The sequence below is a fragment of the Aspergillus costaricaensis genome, assembly GCF_003184835.1.
Source record: "Aspergillus costaricaensis CBS 115574 unplaced genomic scaffold BO79scaffold_6, whole genome shotgun sequence".
NCBI lineage: Eukaryota > Fungi > Ascomycota > Eurotiomycetes > Eurotiales > Aspergillaceae > Aspergillus > Aspergillus costaricensis.
In genome coordinates this window covers 253907-272303 of record NW_020291806.1, presented here as the reverse complement: position 1 = coordinate 272303, position 18397 = coordinate 253907, and the positions used below count along the sequence as shown (strand labels likewise).

At 50.1% G+C, this 18397-nt stretch overlaps 9 protein-coding genes across 9 annotated transcripts; 5 read left to right on the top strand and 4 right to left on the bottom strand.

Moving 5' to 3' along the window:
* Positions 1-82: 82 nt before the first annotated feature.
* BO79DRAFT_189597 (uncharacterized protein) lies at positions 83-2567 on the bottom strand (the record flags this gene model as incomplete). The annotated part of the gene is made up of 5 exons (XM_025680671.1): positions 83-801; positions 853-1893; positions 1962-2145; positions 2200-2427; positions 2484-2567. The coding sequence occupies 5 exons, from the start codon at positions 2565-2567 to the stop codon at positions 194-196; spliced, it is 2145 nt and encodes a 714-aa protein (XP_025542662.1). The 3' UTR covers positions 83-193.
* A 1191-nt stretch (positions 2568-3758) lies between these two features.
* BO79DRAFT_207583 (uncharacterized protein) lies at positions 3759-4539 on the top strand. Its single transcript, XM_025682205.1, has 3 exons — positions 3759-3843; positions 3951-4025; positions 4191-4539. Exons 1-3 carry the CDS (start codon positions 3835-3837, stop codon positions 4341-4343), a joined length of 237 nt encoding a protein of 78 aa, XP_025542661.1. The 5' UTR covers positions 3759-3834; the 3' UTR covers positions 4344-4539.
* Positions 4495-5212, bottom strand: BO79DRAFT_69786 (VOC family protein). The gene is made up of 3 exons (XM_025689623.1): positions 5038-5212; positions 4722-4976; positions 4495-4664 (listed from the first exon to the last, which is right to left on the bottom strand). The coding sequence occupies exons 1-3, from the start codon at positions 5178-5180 to the stop codon at positions 4646-4648; spliced, it is 417 nt and encodes a 138-aa protein (XP_025542660.1). The 5' UTR covers positions 5181-5212; the 3' UTR covers positions 4495-4645.
* A 1488-nt stretch (positions 5213-6700) lies between these two features.
* BO79DRAFT_278433 (vitamin H transporter) lies at positions 6701-8473 on the top strand (the record flags this gene model as incomplete). Its single annotated transcript, XM_025687906.1, has 7 exons — positions 6701-6867; positions 6933-7099; positions 7156-7251; positions 7312-7412; positions 7464-7519; positions 7566-7778; positions 7834-8473. The coding sequence occupies 7 exons, from the start codon at positions 6701-6703 to the stop codon at positions 8471-8473; spliced, it is 1440 nt and encodes a 479-aa protein (XP_025542659.1).
* A 1333-nt stretch (positions 8474-9806) lies between these two features.
* Positions 9807-11005, top strand: BO79DRAFT_278430 (plasma membrane protein Pth11-like protein; the record flags this gene model as incomplete). The annotated part of the gene is made up of 4 exons (XM_025687905.1): positions 9807-9971; positions 10018-10054; positions 10102-10175; positions 10226-11005. 4 exons carry the CDS (start codon positions 9807-9809, stop codon positions 11003-11005), a joined length of 1056 nt encoding a protein of 351 aa, XP_025542658.1.
* Positions 11006-11508: 503 nt separating this feature from the next.
* Positions 11509-13423, top strand: BO79DRAFT_167842 (acetolactate synthase; the record flags this gene model as incomplete). Its single annotated transcript, XM_025679398.1, has 3 exons — positions 11509-11580; positions 11627-11749; positions 11798-13423. The coding sequence occupies 3 exons, from the start codon at positions 11509-11511 to the stop codon at positions 13421-13423; spliced, it is 1821 nt and encodes a 606-aa protein (XP_025542657.1).
* Positions 13424-13695: 272 nt separating this feature from the next.
* Positions 13696-14448, top strand: BO79DRAFT_243482 (YwbE family protein; the record flags this gene model as incomplete). The annotated part of the gene is made up of 2 exons (XM_025685292.1): positions 13696-13716; positions 13885-14448. 2 exons carry the CDS (start codon positions 13696-13698, stop codon positions 14446-14448), a joined length of 585 nt encoding a protein of 194 aa, XP_025542656.1.
* Positions 14449-14454: 6 nt separating this feature from the next.
* On the bottom strand, positions 14455-15799 carry BO79DRAFT_167840 (uncharacterized protein). The gene is made up of 2 exons (XM_025679397.1): positions 15604-15799; positions 14455-15547 (listed from the first exon to the last, which is right to left on the bottom strand). Exons 1-2 carry the CDS (start codon positions 15790-15792, stop codon positions 14687-14689), a joined length of 1050 nt encoding a protein of 349 aa, XP_025542655.1. The 5' UTR covers positions 15793-15799; the 3' UTR covers positions 14455-14686.
* A 687-nt stretch (positions 15800-16486) lies between these two features.
* Positions 16487-18339, bottom strand: BO79DRAFT_278426 (MFS general substrate transporter; the record flags this gene model as incomplete). The annotated part of the gene is made up of 6 exons (XM_025687904.1): positions 18132-18339; positions 18017-18058; positions 17523-17964; positions 17332-17465; positions 17104-17281; positions 16487-17055 (listed from the first exon to the last, which is right to left on the bottom strand). The coding sequence occupies exons 1-6, from the start codon at positions 18279-18281 to the stop codon at positions 16487-16489; spliced, it is 1515 nt and encodes a 504-aa protein (XP_025542654.1). The 5' UTR covers positions 18282-18339.
* Between the last annotated feature and the right edge of the window lie 58 nt (positions 18340-18397).

The following is an 18397-nucleotide window of genomic DNA, read 5'->3' as shown; positions in this document are numbered from 1 at the left end:
TGGTTTTGGGGCTTTTGTGTTTACCTTTTGGTGGAGCGGGTTACGGGCATGGTTCTATTGAGCGAGATGTTGTTTGGATTCCCCTGTATTCACGCATTATAGACTATGACTGCATGTAATTAAATATAGAGAGCGCTATTCGTTAAAGATATGTTGGACCATCACTTTCTCCCAGTAAAGATGGATGTCGAATTTACTCTTGGTACACTGGTGGCTCTGCACTTGCTGGCCAGTGCTCCAGTCGCTCAAACTCCGCCATCGGTACATCATACCCCAGGTGTCGCTTTAGTAGTTCATGCGTGACATAACGCTCCGGCGCATTGCCCTGTGCATCCACAAATGAGACATGTGGATTCACTTCGCTGATCCTTTGCAGCTCGTTAGCGTGCCGGTGGTGGTGCGGACACCCGTCCACTCCAATCAGAAAGATGGTGACATGGACCCAAGAGAGACCCAGCAGATCAAGTTCAAACTCATCCATGTCTGTTGCTTCGCCATCAAGTAAAAGTAGCAATCTCAGCATTGGTGTTCGCGGGCCTGCTTGCCAGCCATAGACAGGGTGGTAGGTAGCGGATTCTGAATGTCTCTGGAAATGCAGATCCTTGATTTTCTGCCATCCGGTCATGACGCGTGTTCCTCCCCCTAACTTGACATTTCTCCACATATCGTTGAAGTTCGAGTGGTTGATAAACCCAATATAATCAGCCTTGTTAGCAAAGGTAACGAGCTGGTAGCCATGAAGATTCTGGTCGTGGATGGACATTGCATCCGTGAATCGGCGGATGATTGCTTTGGCAACATCTATGATACTAAGTCAGATAGTGTGATTGCTGAAGAGAGGGACCCACGTACCCTTGTTCTTAGGTTGATTAGAACGGGCGAACCCGGTGACTAGATATTGAGTGTATAGTGGTCGAAGAGGGTCAAAGTCCATTGATCCAGACACGTCCAGTAAGATCATTGTATTGTCAGTAGCTGTTTCGGGGAGGTCAAATGGTGTGAATGGAGGCGGCATCACCTGCAGGGAGTAACTCTCTGGCAAACGCTGAAGGCGGAAGGTATCATCCATGGAGTAGTAAGCCGGGGGTGGCTCAACGGCTGTGGCCATTCTTGCACGAGCCATCTCCAGAGCGGATATCATGTCTGGCTTCATGCGAGGTCCCGTGTTTCCCTCTCGATGGTTTAGGACCCAATAGAGCCGCTCCTCGGCCGTATTCTCGTACCCTCTCCAAGCCGGAGTAATGCCTCTCCACCCAGAAAGTCCCTCGATGCGAAACTTCAAGGGGTTTGAAGCACGAGTTGCCCAAGCTATTGGGATAGGCTCAAAGTATCCTGCTCGAAGCAGATGCAAATACTGAATTGGGCGTTTGGCTCGTAACTCGGCGATTTTCTGCTTCATGCCAACCTTTTCTTGGTAGGCGGCTACGATTTTTCGCCACTCTAAGTCCGGCCAACGACCATTTTCCTCCTCCAGAATTTCCCGTCGGAGCTTTCGGGCGCGAGTAAACATTTCTTCTGTTTTGGAGCTTGATTTGTTCAATGACGAGATGGACAGAGCCCGCCTAAAATTCGATAACTTGGACGATTTCAATGGCCCTATGCTGCTTGCTGCGGGAGCACTTTTGTTTTCTACGGGGCTTGAGGTAGCGGAGGTGTTGTCCGGTTCATCTAATCCCCAGATGTCGCATTGTGGCTCCATAGCATCGATTGCGGCCTGGGATTTGTTGTTCAGTGTCACATTCAGGGCAATGGTCTGCCGAACGGAGTTGGTGTATCGTGTTGCATCTGGACGTTGTAAAGTTGTGTACGCAATACCATACGCTGAGGGGATCCGGATATAGGGATTATTTGAGAAAACAGACGACTGGTAACAATCGTGATAAGCCTTCTCTCCTATTCTCCGCCATAGCCAAAGCATTAGTCCTTGCGGTATCTTTGAACCCAAGGGTGACGGTACGAACCGGGATACATCACTGCTTTGGACCACATCTCCTGCACATCGAGGCGTGCAACTTTCTTGCGCCGGTATTGATGAATTTCGCACGTACAGGCCATGAACTCACTGGCCTCATGTTCCGGCTCAATGTCGGTGTTGTAGATTTGACACTTTATTTGGATGTCCAAGAGCATGTTCTGCATTTCTTGCTAAATGACCGATGATGTTAGATGAGTCGCACATGTGCTGACGTCGAGGCGTACCTCATCCCGAGCCCGAACATCCCCAGCTTCGGTGACAACATTCTTGTGAGGAGCACGTTCTGCTCCATTCACGGAGCTAATGTGCAACTCATATGATGGGGGCAGTGCTCGCATATCAGCATGATCGCTTTGGAGCCTCGAGTCGGACCTGCTAGCAGCCGCGACATTTGAGTATCTATGCGGGTTCTCGTAAAACCGATCAAGGGCCTCATCGAAAGAGCTCGCCTCCTTTGGTTTGCAAAGTCAGTACCATGACCAATTTTTCGGCTGCTTGTGTTGTATACCTGCAAGAAAATAAGAGCCTTCCCTTCAGTAGCCTCTGGGGCGATGGAGATGAACTTGGCGACATCGTCTGTTGATGGCAACATGGTGACGGTACCAAGGGGTACGTTGAGATGTTCGAACGACAGCTGTAGGCATGGGTGAGAAAGACTAACATTAGCCCAATTTCCCCTCCTGTCAGCCTCAGCGTGCGGTATTTATCTCTGCTGATGGAGGGTTATCATGGATAGGCAAAGGCTCGGAATGCGGAGATGGCCCGGGCGCCACTGGTCTCCGCACCGCAGATTGGCTGGTGCATTGAGGTTTATCGTAACTAAAATGGCGCTATATTCGCCAAGTGAAGTTGCGTGAGATATTAGACTCGAACGAATCAATTAGAGTTCGCTATCTTTGTGAACTCCAATTAGCGCAGGGGGATTGATGAGACTGTCAAATTGTCGCTAGGTATGCTCATTGAACCTTGGTACCTTCTTGTGTAGGAAATTAGAAGCGCTTTCGCTGCTTGAGTCGCACGAGAACCAGAAGATTGCTGCAGCGACACCTAATCAGCACACTTTAATTCCCGTGGTTTGAGCCATGATAAATCGTAGATCCCTCGGTCAGTGACACATCCATGTGAAGAGACAGATGACGCGGAGAAGTGATTGCATGGGGTGATAAGAAACGGAAGACGGGAAGGAATAGCGGCGGCATCCACGTGCAGCAAGTGATCACTTGACAGACGGAGGTTTTCTCCATTATCACATCAGCGAGAAATGATGGGGAATCTTCGATCTTAAACGAAACCAAATCGCAGATTGTCTTGAGAACTGCTAGTAGTAATACCTATCAATTCGGGATGGTAGTAGCGAGTATCATTCCGGGGTCTCCAGTGAGATATAAATTGATATATAGATACCAGTAGTAGTATCCATGGCATTCAGGGATTTTCTGCATAAGATGGTGCAAGACTGCAGATGACGGTAGAAGGATCATGCGTGAACCGACCACTCACTACTTTAATTAAGTTCAATTGAATTAGAATGCCAATTGAACTCCATCATGATATGTGCAAAGCCATGGGAGGGCTGGTCTCAACCCAGGGCGCGTGATTGACAGCCTGAGGCAGACAGTGCAAACCCAACAAAACACGTGCCAGGAACTAACCAATCAGGGAATGGCAAACAGACCAGTCACGGTCCAGACCCGGGCGGGCTTAGCGTGTCAAAGCGGCCTCCCCTAAGAAAAAAAAAGAGGCAAAAAAAGGGACGCCGATATAAATCTGAAAATTTCCCCCTCCCTGACAATCTTCCCCACATCATAACACCGATCTCTATCTTACTCTACTCCTTTTTACTAACCACCACATTCATCATGGGAAACGTAAGCCTCTCGCTGTTACTGACTCTACGCGAAGTCCTTCCTCCTGGAGTGAAGCGACCAGCGACTTGATTGCGCCTTATCAGACTTAACATGAGAATCATCCACAGGGAGCCAAAGCCGCCACCAAGCGCGAGCGCAACGCCAAGGACACCAAGGCTGGCGGCAAGTCGCAGTTGAAGACCGTATGTATCCTCTATTTGTTGCTTTTATCGATTGTTTGAATCTTGAAGAAGAAGGGGGTAGCTTTTGTAGGGTGGTGTCACGATCTGTGTAGAGAGAGAGAAATGTATAGGTGTGGAAGTGAAAGGGGAAATCTCCCGACGATCATGCTTACGCAGGGACTACAGAACGAAGCTGCAAAGGATATCATCTGCATGACTTGCAGGTCGACTTTCCTCAAGACTACTCGTGCTCCGGCCTTGACTGAACATGCTGCCAACAAGCACAACAAGACCCTGCAGGACTGCTTCCCCGGCTTCGTGGAGGCGCCTAAGAAATGATGGAAGGGACTGAGATTGAACGGACTGAAAAAAATTGTTACGAAGCCATGTGTGTATCTGACTTAGCCTATTAAAGTGGCATTTTAAGCGATGTTCATCATCCCGCTATTACAGTAAGAATTTGATGTGAAAACTACATTGAAAAGGAACAAAGAAAGGGAAATTGTCAACAATTTCATATGTATGCACAATAGCGGGCTGTACATCACATGACTAAGCATATGCATGTGCATAAATCCCCAGGCTGTCAGCAGCTAATACACCTCTGCTCCTACTGCTAGGAAATACCGGCTCTCTCCATCTTAACAGTAGTTCGAGATCCTACCATAATTAATAGTCCAGATTAGCCAAGTCATGATATAGATATTGAATACGTACTCAATCAAGTTGCCATCCGGATCGCGCACATAAACGCTCCGGATCTTCCCCACCGCACCCGTGCGTTCCACGACTTTGTTACCTTCGAGGACGTCAATCTTAGCTTCCTCGAGTGCTTTCAGAACATTCTCCACTTTAGTGTCCGTCAGAAAGCAGAGGTCTGCGCTTCCTGGCATGACATTCTGGGCTTTAGGTTCGAATTCCTTCCCGCTCTCGTGCAGGTTGATTTTCTGGGACCCGAAGAGAAGGGCATGTCTGAAGAATGAGATTTATCAGGGTGACTGAAGAAAGGAAAGACCAGGGATTTGAGGTTTACCGTTGAATGTCTGGACTGCTAGGTGAAGAGAAGACTTCATGTTTCATCCCCAGGTGGCTTGTATAGAATGCGACGGAGGCGGGGATGGACCGGACTGTCAAGACCAGGTGGTCTAAAGACTTGATAGCAAACTTGGCGGCCATAGTGTTGTAGGTCGTACAATTTTCGTTTCAAGGGAACTTGGAGATATGATACATCTGGGATGACTGGACACGCCAGATGAGTAGTGACTGCTGCGCGGGGTGTCGCAATTTTCGCCGAGCCTTATGCTCGGCAAGTTATCTTAGGCGCCGAAGGCAACATCATGGTATAGCTGTGGTGCCTCGGCTCCTATGGATCCAGCTCTTCGAAGTTTATGATGAGAATTTGTGATGTATATTGAACTGCTTGACGTGTCGATTAGGTCTTGCATGAGTCGCAGAAGATGCAGTTACACAGCGACTTCTACTGCGTCATGTCGAGTTTCTTGCGACAGCGCATCTTGACAGGAGCCAACATGATTATTGCCGTCTACATGTTGGATGCCTGATAAAATAGGGTTAGATCTAAATATTCTGCTGCAAATCACTCTATTTGACTGGTATGGGTCAAGTCGTGTTTGTATTGCTCTGCATTCTCCCCTACTGCTGCACTTGCTTGTCAACAATCGAGAATATCGCATAATGCACTACCAAGGATAGTGATGACAAGGAGAAGGGCGGTCGAATTGACTACTCAAAAGGTTAAGGACTTAACAGATGTTTAGTGCGATTCCCGATGTCGGTTGCATAGAATGGTACCCACTTCCTTCAGTGAGCACTTTGCACCACGTGTTAGCCATGCATGTATAGTGCTCACTCTACACCGTACAGTGCTGCTATAAAGTACATTATGTGGGTAATAACCATTATTCCCTGCAGCACGTGGAGATAACACCCACACCTGTAAAGGTGCTTGTTATTTACCAAGATTGACTAGAGATACAGTCTATTCTGGGGATGAGCCTCTGAATTGGTACCAGAATCCTTGCATGATGAAGTAATTCACCGTGGCATTTATGTACATTGCTGTGCACATATATTAGGGTTTTAGGCCACCCATTTTGCCAACTGTTCAAAGAACTCTTGCAGTAGTTGCATTAAGGCGTCCATGCTGTTCGGCAAGAAGCACGACGGTCATTGGTAGGTGCGTGGTGAGAAAGGCTCCGATACCTTCCTAATTGAGATAGTCACATATTACTAGACTCGACTTGAGTACTCGTATCTACAATCTAGCTGCCCGCCTCCTGTTCCTCTGCGAATATGTTAATGGCCAGACTAAACCAGGGTTTGTTCCGCGCATGCAAGACGGCCATGTTGCACTTAGTATATTGGCGTGGGGCGCGCTAAGCGGAGCCACTTTTACCAGCTGAACAACAGCAATACCGTACCATATCAGCCCGTTAGCTGTATCGACCAATGGGCCAATCTTTACCCTAACCCCCAGCCAGGGATACATTTTCATCAGGACTGGCTTTGTCGCAGTTTTGCCGAAAGATTAATTTCCTTTTCTTCCTTTGCCGCTCGGATTTCCCGAAACTTATCCCTGCTGCATCCTTTACAAAAACAGGGGTGTTCCGCAGTGTGGAGGCCGAGACTCTTCCTTTGCATCCTTCCCCTCCGATTACACAAGGACTGATAGAATCATGGAGCTGGAGAAGACTGAGATCGAGCCACGGGTGGTGGAAGCCTCGACTGGCGACAACATCGACCCGGCTTTGGAGAAGAAGCTCTTGCGCAAGCTGGACTGGAGAGTCATCCCCGCTTTATGGTTTCTGTTCTTGGTGTCCTTCATGGACAGATCGAATATCGGGTGAGAATCTCTACCTGCGCAACCAGTGTTCAATCCCAACAGTGCTAACGATAGAACGTCTTTAGCAATGCGAAAATTGCAGGCATGAGCAAGGAATTGCACCTGGTCGGAAATGACTACAATCTGGCTGTCACAATGTTTACCGTCGCGTACGTTATTTTTGGCATGCCGGCAAATCTTCTGGTCAAAAAGTTCGGGCCCAAGATGCTGGTGCTGTATATGTTTACATGGGGTAAGATGGCTGGCGGTTACTGATGATTGTGTCTGCTAATGCGGTGTCTGCGGTAGGCCTTTTCGTGATGGGCCAGGGTCTCGTCAAGACCGCGAGCGGACTTATCGCTTGTCGCTTTTTCATGGGAATGTGCGAGGCTGGGTTTGTTCCAGGTAAGTGCAGGATACATTTCGATTGCGTTGAAGGACGTTCGCTAATGCCGACACAATTAGGCTGCGCATACTTGATCGGAAGTTACTACAAGCGCGATGAGTTCCTTCGACGATACGCCATCTTTTTCAGTGCAAATATGGCCGCAGGGGCATTCAACGGGGTCAGTAATAGTTTATAAGATGTGCGGCGACGCTCACTGACGCGCTCATAGCTCTTCTCGAGTCTTTTAACACCATTGAATCTGGACGGATATAAGGGATGGCGTTGGTAAGATTGGCCAGATACAGCGTTTGTCCATTTTCTTACAATCTAGGCTCTTCTTGATCGAGTCCATCATTACCATGGGTGTCAGCCTCATCTGCTACTGGATTGTGGTCCCGTTCCCCGAAGACGCTACATTCCTAACGGCCGAGGAGAAGACATTGCTCCTTGCGCGCCTGAAGGCGGACGGCGGAAGTGTTCGCGACGACCCTATTTCATTCAAGCGGGTGATCAGCATGGCTGCCGACTGGAAGATATGGATATGGTGGGTATTCTGCGTTCTCCTATCTCGCCATTGACTAACTGAACACTCATGATAGCGTGCTGGCCTACCTTGGGGCCGAAGAGAGCGCCAGCTCTCTCGTAAACTTTCAACCAACCATCCTGAAGGATCTTGGGTGGACTAGCCGCTCCGCTCAGGAACACACCATTCCTGTCTATGCCGTTGCCTTCGTCCTAACCCTATCCTGCGCCTGGCTGAGTGACCATTTGCGACACCGATATGTATTCACTATGATTGGCTCCGTGTTGACGATTATCGGCTGGAGCGTCGAGCTGTCACATGTGCAATCTGCTGGCGTTCGCTATATGGGCATATTTTTCGTGGCATCCGGAGCATTCATCACGATGTCTACGATTGTGGTGTGGTTATGCGTCAACTTGGGCAAAGGCGTGAAACGCAGTGTTGGAATGGGTCTGCTTCCTGCATTCGGCAACTGCGGTGCCTTTGTGTCTGGCAACGTTTTCATCACCAGTGAATCGCCAAAGTATCCGACCGGATTCGGTGTTGGGTTGGCCTTTGCAGTGGTGGCCGGGCTGGCGTGCACGGTGTATTTTTTCGCCTTGCAAGCGGAGAATCGCCGCAGGGACGGCCAGCCGCCCAAGGAGGAAACATCGGAGATGGCGCCGGAGGCAGATGACCTCGGGGACGCCCATCCGGATTTCCGGTTTCAATTGTAGGCTTAATCTGTGTGGGCTACCACGATCTAGCTTGGACGGGGCCAAGCTCAATTGATAAGATCCACCATGGCGTGGCCACTAAAATAGTATTTTGTACGGCTATGTATAAGGATTACGCCTCAACATCATGTAGCCAACGTTGTTGTAGCACACAGTAGCCTGGGCTCTAGCTTTGAAATATGCAGCTCCAGCTAATGTTGCGTGATTACGTTCCTTCAATTCCCTCCACGCCGGAGTACAGAGGAGGGTTTAAATAAATAGGAGACAGTTGCTCCTAGAACGACAATTCACGGCATTGGGCACCCATCGCCACGCACCTCCCACTGCTTCTTAGGGTACCACTCTTCTCAATTCAGAAGTTATACTCACTGGAATTGCAATCGGTCGTCTGAAACTTGCTCATAGTCTGTACTACTTCAAGACCCTTGACCGAAATTAATGTGGCCGGCGGTTTCACCGGTTTCAAACCCTGAGCGCGCGACCGGCAGGGTTACACGTGCTAAACACTCCAATTTAGCGAGAACAAAGAATCCGTTGAGCGAATAAATCATTCGTTGTAAACTACGGAGTATCTTGACAGGGATCATGATCTAGCGTGGCATGATATATATTGTGTCTTTAGTTTAAAGCATCGAGTGGCCATTGTTCCCTTCGTGGATCCTCGTATCGGGGCCGTTCCGGCCCTAAAGATACGCCACTATGAGCTGGTCTCATATATGGCCCACCGTGGTTTTATTACCATTTCCTAGGATATTACGCAAGCTTCACTAGGTGTATGTAAATTACACACATACCCACTGGAAAATTCCAGAGGCAGGGGTCTGTATGTGCATGCGAACCATAGAGAGTCTGAATATCCGGCCGAGTAGAACGGTGGATCGATGGTAAGATTGTCTCGAAGCGAACAAATCCTTCCAAGTTCTGGATATCGACGCTAACAGAACAAATGAAGGCGGTGGTATTTGGGAAACTTTCCCAGACCTTTTCAGTGGTCACAGTAGAACGCCCGGAGCTGTATACTGGGCATAGAGTTGGATCCCCCAGACTAATGAAAGAGCTAGGCACGGGAATTAAGGATCCCTGTACCACTGGCATAATTTGAAGCAAAAGCTGTTATTAAGCCTTTGAGCCCAATGCTTGGTTTACTACATAGCAGTCATTTTCTGATGCAGTCGGTTGTCGTTCAGAACCCTATTGACTCCGTGTCGTAGGCTGGCGCTTTCAGTCCCTAATATCCACCTACGCTCGCTTCCGGTTGTCATTCGTTTTATAATTCCTTTTCTTTTTGTTATTAGCCATTGATTGCTCTTATCCAGGCCACAGCAGCGTCGCCATGGCGGTTAGTCCGCTGGATGTCCCGAATAAAGACCCTGAATTTGTCAAAGTAACTGCCGTCTTGACGTGCATTGCATTCGTCCTGGTGGTTTGTCGCCTGACATGGAAGGGCTATGTCCAAGGAAGGTTTGCTGTAGACGATGGAATCATTGCTTTTTCAATGGTAAGTCCTAAGCTCCAGTACTAGACGTACACTCACCCAAAGCCAGGCCATGCAGATTGTCAATACTGTTATGGGTGATTTAGGTATGGTTCCCTACAACCAGATTGCGACTAATACTAAATGTATCCAGCCTGCCACTATGCCTTTGGACGGCACAAAGCCGACATTGTCAGAACAGGCGGCAACGTTGTCCTTGCCTTGAAGGTGCGAAATATGTTCTCCCAGTCAACCACGCCCAGCTAATTTTCGGCTAGTTCTTCTGGCTCTTCCAGATCTTCTACAAACTTGTCCTATGCCTTAACAAACTTTCCTTTCTCACCTTCTACCTCCGAGTTTTCCCCAATCGCATCTTCCGCATAATCTGTTGGATTACCATCGGTCTCGTCCTCGCTAGTACCTTCGGTTTCGTTATAGCAACCATCTTCCAATGCACACCCGTTCGTGCCAGCTGGTACAAGCATATCCCTAAGAAGTGCGTCCAGAATTCTCCCTTCCGTTGGTCTTGGGCGGGTTACAATACGGCAATGGATATTTGGGTGTGTTTACTGCCGCTGCCAGTATTAGCGCAGCTACAACTTGATCGAATCAGAAAATTTGGAGTCATGTTGGTGTTCTGTATGGGGCTTTTTGTGTGTGTGACGAGTATCATTCGCATGTGGGCGATGGAGAAGAGCACGACAACGACGGACCCAACCTGGGGGTCGTTCGATGCGTTGCTATGGAGTGCCATCGAGGCTAGTACGGGAATCATCTGCGCTTGCTTGCCGTTCCTGAAGCATCCCATTCAGAAGGTCCTACCTGGTCTGTTTGGTTCATTGTCAAATGGGTCCAGAAAGAGTCGGAGTCGGACGAGGCCGAGCTATCGGATGAGTCGATTGGGGTCCCGGTCGGGGAATGGCACGCGGAATGTTGATGCTGATATTTGCGGGGATGAAGATGATTCAGAGAGCGTCGGAAGCCAGGGACCGATTGCGAAGAACCAGATCATTGTCAAGACGGGCATTTCCATGCACAGTGAAGCGGCATATCCATGAGGCTTGCTGGTCTCGGGCAATGAACCGGAGTGCTGGTATTGACACGTCCGAGCCCTTATACCCACACAAGCACATAATTGCATTCGTCTTTGCCATCCCTCAGGCCATTGGTTTCACCCTTATTAGCTTCATCTAAGGCTGACCCTTACTCTTGGCACCGGTTCAGCTGCAGCCACAGTCCATTCTCTGGTCCGGAGCTTGTCCGGAGCTTGTCCGGCCCTCCGTTAGTGGGGACTTAGCCTGCCACTCGGCCGCCCGTAGCGCCCATTAGCCCTGGATGCTTATATTGACGGGTCGATGGTCGGCGCCAAGAGGCCAGGACACTCCTAGCTAGTGGAGACTTCCATCTAGCTGCGTATTGACTTTAGTGTAATACATATCAATACACGACCCCTCCTCGTTGACATGGGTGGATATGCATTAATCCATCAACTGGCAGCATAAAGAGGAGGGGCTAACTAGGCATTTGCATCTCCCTGCATACCAATACTTCTAACCGCAAAATGTCACAAGAAACTACAGTTGAGACTGCTCCCCATACTGTGGCGGATGCATTTTTAGAGGCTCTGGCCGAGGTAAAGTGCCTTCAGCTGTCTCATAGACCTCCTCTCACATAAATAGGCTGGCATCGACTACCTTTTCACCGTGCTTGGCTCGGATCATCCTAGCATCATCGAGGCCTATGTCCGCCGTCAAAATGACCCTGCCAGGCAGTACCCCAAGATGGTACTCTTCCAACACGAGGTACGTTAGACACACCTCCAATGATAGCTGTGGTACTGATCGCCCAAGTTCGTGGCCATGTCCGCCGCCGATGGATATGCCCGAATGAGCCACAAGCCGGCCTGTGTGATCGCCCACGTGGACGTGGGGACTGCAGCGCTCGGTCAAGGCCTGCACAATGCATCTAGCGGACGCGCCCCGGTCGTGATCTTCGCCGGTGTCGCTCCATCCACTCTGCTGGGCGAAGCTCCGGGTTCACGCTCGGAGCACGTCCAATGGTACCAGGACATTCGCGACCAGGCTGCGCTCGTGGCACCCTATAGTCGTTTCAGCGCAGAGATCAAGTCGCCGCATAATGTTGGTAGCCTGGTGCATCGCGCCGTTCTCATGGCCACCACTGGCTCACCGGGCCCAGTGTACCTCACTGCCACCCGCGAAATCCTTGCCACACCTATTCCTAGCCCACAAACCCGCCTCAAGCCTGTCCCTTCTTGCCAGCTGGGCTCTCTATCCCCGCAAGCAGTGGAGCTCATTGGCAGCGCGCTGCTCAATGCAACGTCGCCCCTAGTAGTGACCGGATACCTGGGCAGAAACCACAGCGCTGTCCAAGAATTGATCAAATTGGCCGACACCGTCCACGGCCTGCGGGTATTCGACTCCGAGCTTCGCGAAGTATGCTTCCCAGCCACGCACCCAGCCAGCGTAACGAGAGGAACCGGCGCCGCACCAGCTGTGCAATCCGCAGACGTGATCCTCGTCCTCGACGCCGACGTTCCCTGGATTCCCCGCCGCATCCATCCCTCCCCCGAGGCAGTCATCTTCCACATCGACCTTGACCCACGCAAAGAGCGCATGAACATGTTCGACATTGGAGCAGCAGCTACCTTCCACGCGGATACAGGGCTAGCACTAACCCAGCTCAACGCACACATTACCTCCTCGTCCTCTCTCACTGATCTCCAGACCAGATGGACTGATCGTCGTGAGGCCCTGCGCACAGCTCACGCCGAAGGTCGCGCCCGCATTGACGCCCGAGTAACCAAGCCTCTCGAGACACTTGATGCACCCTGCAGCGTGGACTTTCTCTGCAGTCGTATTCGTGAACTTGTACCCAACGATACCATCTTCGTCACCGACTCCGTTACCAATCAAGTCGCCATGACCGAGCAGCTACAACTAACCCGCCCAGGCTCTCATCTGACAAAAGGAGGCAGTGGTCTCGGCTGGGCCGGAGGTGCCTCCATCGGCGTGAAGCTAGCCACAACACGATACGATATCTCTAATCGTCCAGATGTTCGCGTCAAATCCGATACGAATTCACCTTTCATCTGTAACATCACCGGCGACGGGAGTTTTATCTTCTCTGTCCCGTCGGCAGTGTACTGGGCTAGCCATAGATATGGCTGTCCGTTCTTGACTGTGATTTTGAACAATGGTGGGTGGAATGCGACGAGGCAGTGTCTGGTGGATGTGCATCCCGGCGGTGAGGCGGCCAGCTTGTCGAGTAAGGAGTTAGGGATCTCGTTGGTGGAGGATGGGCCGGATTATGGAGGTATTGCGAAGGCGGCTGCCAATGGTAATTTGTGGGCGACGAGAGTGAGGAGTGTTAAGGAGTTGGATGAGGCGCTGAGGGAGGGGGTTAGGGTTGTGGTTGAGGAAGGGAGAGGGGCTGTGGTGGATGTGGTGGTGCAGTGATTTAGAAGACCGTCATCATCCCATATTGAATTTGAGTTGTTGTGAGATTCCTGTGGTTTGAATATAACAGGGCGATTCCACTTGAGGCTATAGTACTTGCTCTTCAACTATATAGGCCGCAGCAAGAGGTTGTTCAGGGCATCTCTATAGTCGAGGTATTTTTCCCACCCAAAAACATGATACACCTCACCACAGACCTGAAATACACATGCAGAAAGTAATTTCGGTCAAGTCAGCTGTGCCAATATACGAATTCCATATTATCGCACCTCATGTTCACAGCAACCCATTTGGTAGGTAGTACCCCAGTCCACCAATCACACCGAACGAATCACGTGCCAAGCCTACTCTCCACCCATTTAACCGCAATCTTATCATCACAAACTCATCCATCAACACTCACCAACAGCCATAACTTCCCCAACATAAAGATAAAGACAATGCCACCCACAACCCAACAGGTCCGCCCTGGCGCAGGCGTCCATATCGTTCTAAAAAAAGACCAACCAACCGGCCGCACAGTCAGCGGTACTGTCGGTGAGGTATTGACGCGGGGTAATCATCCGCGGGGGATTAAAGTCCGCTTGACGGATGGGAGAGTGGGGAGGGTTCAGGCTATGAATACTAATCTTAGCTCTAACTCTAATCTCGGTGGTACGGAAGGTATGGATGTTGAGCAAGAGGACCCTGAGCAGGGAAGTTCTTGGGGAGGTAGAGGTGGACGGAGAGGTGGTAGGAGGGGCGGAGGGAGAGGTTACCTTGGTGGTGGCGGGGATGAAGGAGAGGTGCCGGCGGAGAGTGTGGGCTTGGATGCGTATGTTACTCCTGGATATGGAGTGAGACAGAGGGGGAAGAAGGGTAGGGGCAGGGGTGCTGATGACGGAGTGCGTGATATGGGTGAGGTTGTTGCTGGTGTGGATGGAGTTGGTAGTATGGATGCAGGGGTTATACGGTGTCCGGTCTGTGAAGCTTTTGAGGGAGATGAAGCTGCTGTTGCGCATCATGTTGCGGAGCACTTTGATTGAGATATTCTGGGATGTTTTCGGGGAATATTTTGAGTGTTCGTGAATACGAGATGGATGATCCAGATGGGTTCATATCCGTTTCATACCTGGCTATCTGAATTTTGGCGACATAATACCACTTTGCTGGGTATCTGCATATGACGCGACTTCCAGACAAGTATCGCCCGTGTGAAACACATATGGACGAAAGGAGACTCCTGAAGCAAACCGCCGTCTTTGCTCTTTTAGGCGTGGGACGTCACTTCATATTATAAACAGCCACATGCACCACAGCAGAAACCCCAACCAGACACAAGCACGATTTTGCGTGCAACTCAACACACCACAACACATGCCTTGTCTTAATGATCTTCACCACGTCCTGTACCTGAAGCGGGTCTTTCTTGAACGCTGCGAAAATCTCTCCAACACGACTACCCCGCTGCTGCTGCTGCTGTCGCCGCTGGTTCCGCGGCGCAGAGACCAGCGTCTCACATGCAGACGGCAACATACTGGTCTGAACGAGAATCAACGCTATAAACGAAGGGAAGAGAAGCAACAGCTGTGCGGCGAGCATGACTCCCGACACCAAGATGTCAGACCCCACAATACCCGACAAGTACGCTTTCGTGACATCTGTGCTAGCGGATGGGACGAGGTCGCTGTCAAACATGGCAGGTACATGCATCATGAACGATTCAGCGACCGCATGTAGAGCTGTGGCCGGCACCAAAGCTTTCCATCGTTGGCGATCGGAAGAATTTGGCACGAAGTGCTGCTGGTCGCGTAGAAGTATGGTGCGCGCTGTCCACAGGAAGTGGGATTCAGCGAGCAGCACCGAGGATACGACATACGCGACCGGGCCAGGAAGGAATAATGCTTTCATTAGCAATTGCTTCATGCACAAGTGCTTTACCCAATAGCTGGAGGCGGAGCCAATGCCATTCAGGAGGAGACGGAAATTACCCTTGCCGTAGACGGTGGCGATGGTTTGGAGTAGGTGACGGCTGGATGGACCAGGATTCTTGTCGCTCAGTTCAGAAATGTAGCCGGAAGCCTGATTCTTCACACTTTCAAGTATGAGAATAGACATTAAAACATGTCCAAGGATATACCGGATCTGAATCCTGTCAATATGCCATTTTTGGGGAATCTTCTTCTAAATCCCTGACTTACCAGCCCGCTTAGAATGATTCCGACAACAATAGGTACCATCACCAATACATTATCGGAATGTGTAGGCTCATGCTGCCATATGGAATGAGCTTGTGCAAGCAGCGGATCGTCTCCAGCGGAATGGATAAAGGTATTGAGCAACGTGCGAAAGAGGGTTACCCAAAAGCGAGGGGTTGGAGCGTATGCCATCGTGCTGTTAATGATAAGTCTACAAAGAAAGACTCACAGTCGGAAACAGCAGGATGACGGGAAGATAAAGCTTATGCGGTGCAAGGCTTAGGGTAAAAGTGGAAAACACCAGTTCCTTTGATCGATACATCCAAACTACTTAGACTAGGCAGAAGCGCAAACCGCCAATAGAACCCGGTAATCAGTGGAGCTGAGGGCGAGACCCTTTGTAAGGGTGGGGCTTATCTAGGTACTTTGACTCCTTATGGGACCCTGAATAGACCCTTATTGGATCTTGATGTGAGACATGCTTGCTATGGGCAGGTAGTGGCTTCAACATCATATCGTCTTATTTGACACAATGAAACAAAATGCCGATATGGCCACGGTGTCTTGTCCGCGCATGCTCTTCAAGATAGTACTGTGGCTTGGATATTCATGTGCTTGATTCTAGAGAGATAATTTTGGAATGCAGAGTGCAGGGGCCATACCCAGCTTGATTAAACCAAGTGCTGACGGAAGCCCCCATTAGGACGTGCCGGACGACCCCATGTCCATTACTCCAGTTGAGATAAAGTAAGGGTATGAATGGTAATAAACAGTGTCAAGGATTTTGATACCTCTTACATTTGTCTTATTGGGCATCCCCACTTCTGGACATCTACTATTGGGTAAACCAAAAGTGATTCATATACTACCTCCAGCTACTAACATTCTATGGTCCGTCCTCATCACTGATAGTATATATAACCTTGGCTCCAATCTCACTAGGAGCGAACTTGGCCAACGTCCGCTCCCTCAAGCTAGCACCAAACAACATCAATACAACCACGAACCCAAATGCAAAAATGGAAAAGAAGGCCATCATTCCATATACCCAACCAAAGCCCACCTGGGCAACCCACTGGTTGATGAAGAACGGCACAACCAACCCCAGCGTGAGACGATACGCGCCCATGAACGCACCCACCTCGGTTGGCTGCGAAGCGACGCATTCGATCATATAGGTTACAGCGACGGGAACAGAGCTCATCGAAGCAAAGGTGATGAGATAGGCACCTAAGGCGAGGACCATGTAATGTAGATGGTATTGTAGAGCGGAGCCGACGATGCCGAGGCCGATGGGAAGAACTATGAGCGACGGGATCCAGAGGGCATGTAGCCGACACTCGGGCTTCCATACACCTTTTTCGCGTGTGCAGCAGATCCAGAGAGCGATGCGGTCATTGCAGAGGTAGCCCCATAGTTCGGCTGTCAGGAGGCCGACCCAGAGGGAGAAGATGACTTTGGGGGTTAGCCTTTGGTGTAATCGAGAGGAAGAGGAAGACGTACAGAGGGCGTTCCGTTGAGGACTGAATCCCCATCCGCCGACGGAGACGGGTTTCTCCAGCCACACAGTCAACAGGCTGTGCGTTGCGACGAACCAGCCGAATGATGCTAATTGGAAGATACCAATAAGAAGGCCAACGGGTGAGAGACCGATGCGGAAAGGTAGGCGAGCGATGCGACCCTGCATCTTGAGTCAAAAATTGTTTGATAGGGGTAAGAGATCGGGCCCACCAGTTCTGCGCGGGATATCCCCGTCTTATGAGGAAGCAGGGTCGCCATTCGGTTAGCGCAGAAGTTCGTAGGCTTGACGGCGGATAATGTCTTCCCGTCACGAGAGTAGCTGGTCTCCTCCAGGAAAAGGAACGCTACAATAAGATAAGATAGATGCCCACCTGTTATTCACTTCAGGGCTATACACCTACCAAGAATCAGAACGACTCCCTGTGCAATGACGATCCACCAAAACACCCACGGCCAGTCGGTATGTTGGACGATGAATCCCCCAAAGGTCGGGCCCGCAACAGTACCAAACAGAAAGGAGACATGAAAGATGGCATATGCCTTGCCACGCTCGTGCAGAAAGAACATGTCATAGACCGCTCCCACGCCAACGATGGATGGAATTGAACCAAAAATGCCGTCAAAGAGACGCGATGCAACGAAACGCTCATAATCTCCTCTACTTGTCATGCAAGCAGACCAAATCGCACAGGCCATGGCAAACACAAGACACCAGAATATGATGGCAGTGCGACCAAGGGCCTGCGCCACGGGATTAATCAACAATGGCCCATAGGCAATACCTGCAATTGAGGCAGATATAGTGTACGTGATGTCTATAAGTTCCTTGTTCCAATTCTTTGCCTGGTCCTTCATAGCAAGTTGGTTAGCGAGATCTAATGCGGTCCCCGCGAACCCTGCCATGCAGAGAATAGTCAGGTTTCTTAGCTTCCTTCCTCTGGCCCAATTCTGGTGAACAGTCAGTATCCAGTGGGGACAAAACTAATGATGAAAGGAGATAAACAACATACCAATGGGTCTTCAGGATCCTGGGATGGTTGAGGAACTAAGACGATGCCGTCTTTTGTCCGTAGCCCGTCACTTGATAGATCGAAGGATTTGAACGCCGCATGATTCTTGGTATCCAAAGCATTAGATGAGTCATATGTAGGCATAATCATTTTTCTGAGCTCTCGGCACAGGTGTGGAAGATATTGTTATTGACAACAGGGATTGCGACCGCGAACGCGCAAGAGAGTTTGGGAAAAGCAAAAATTCCGACGGCAATTTGACAGGG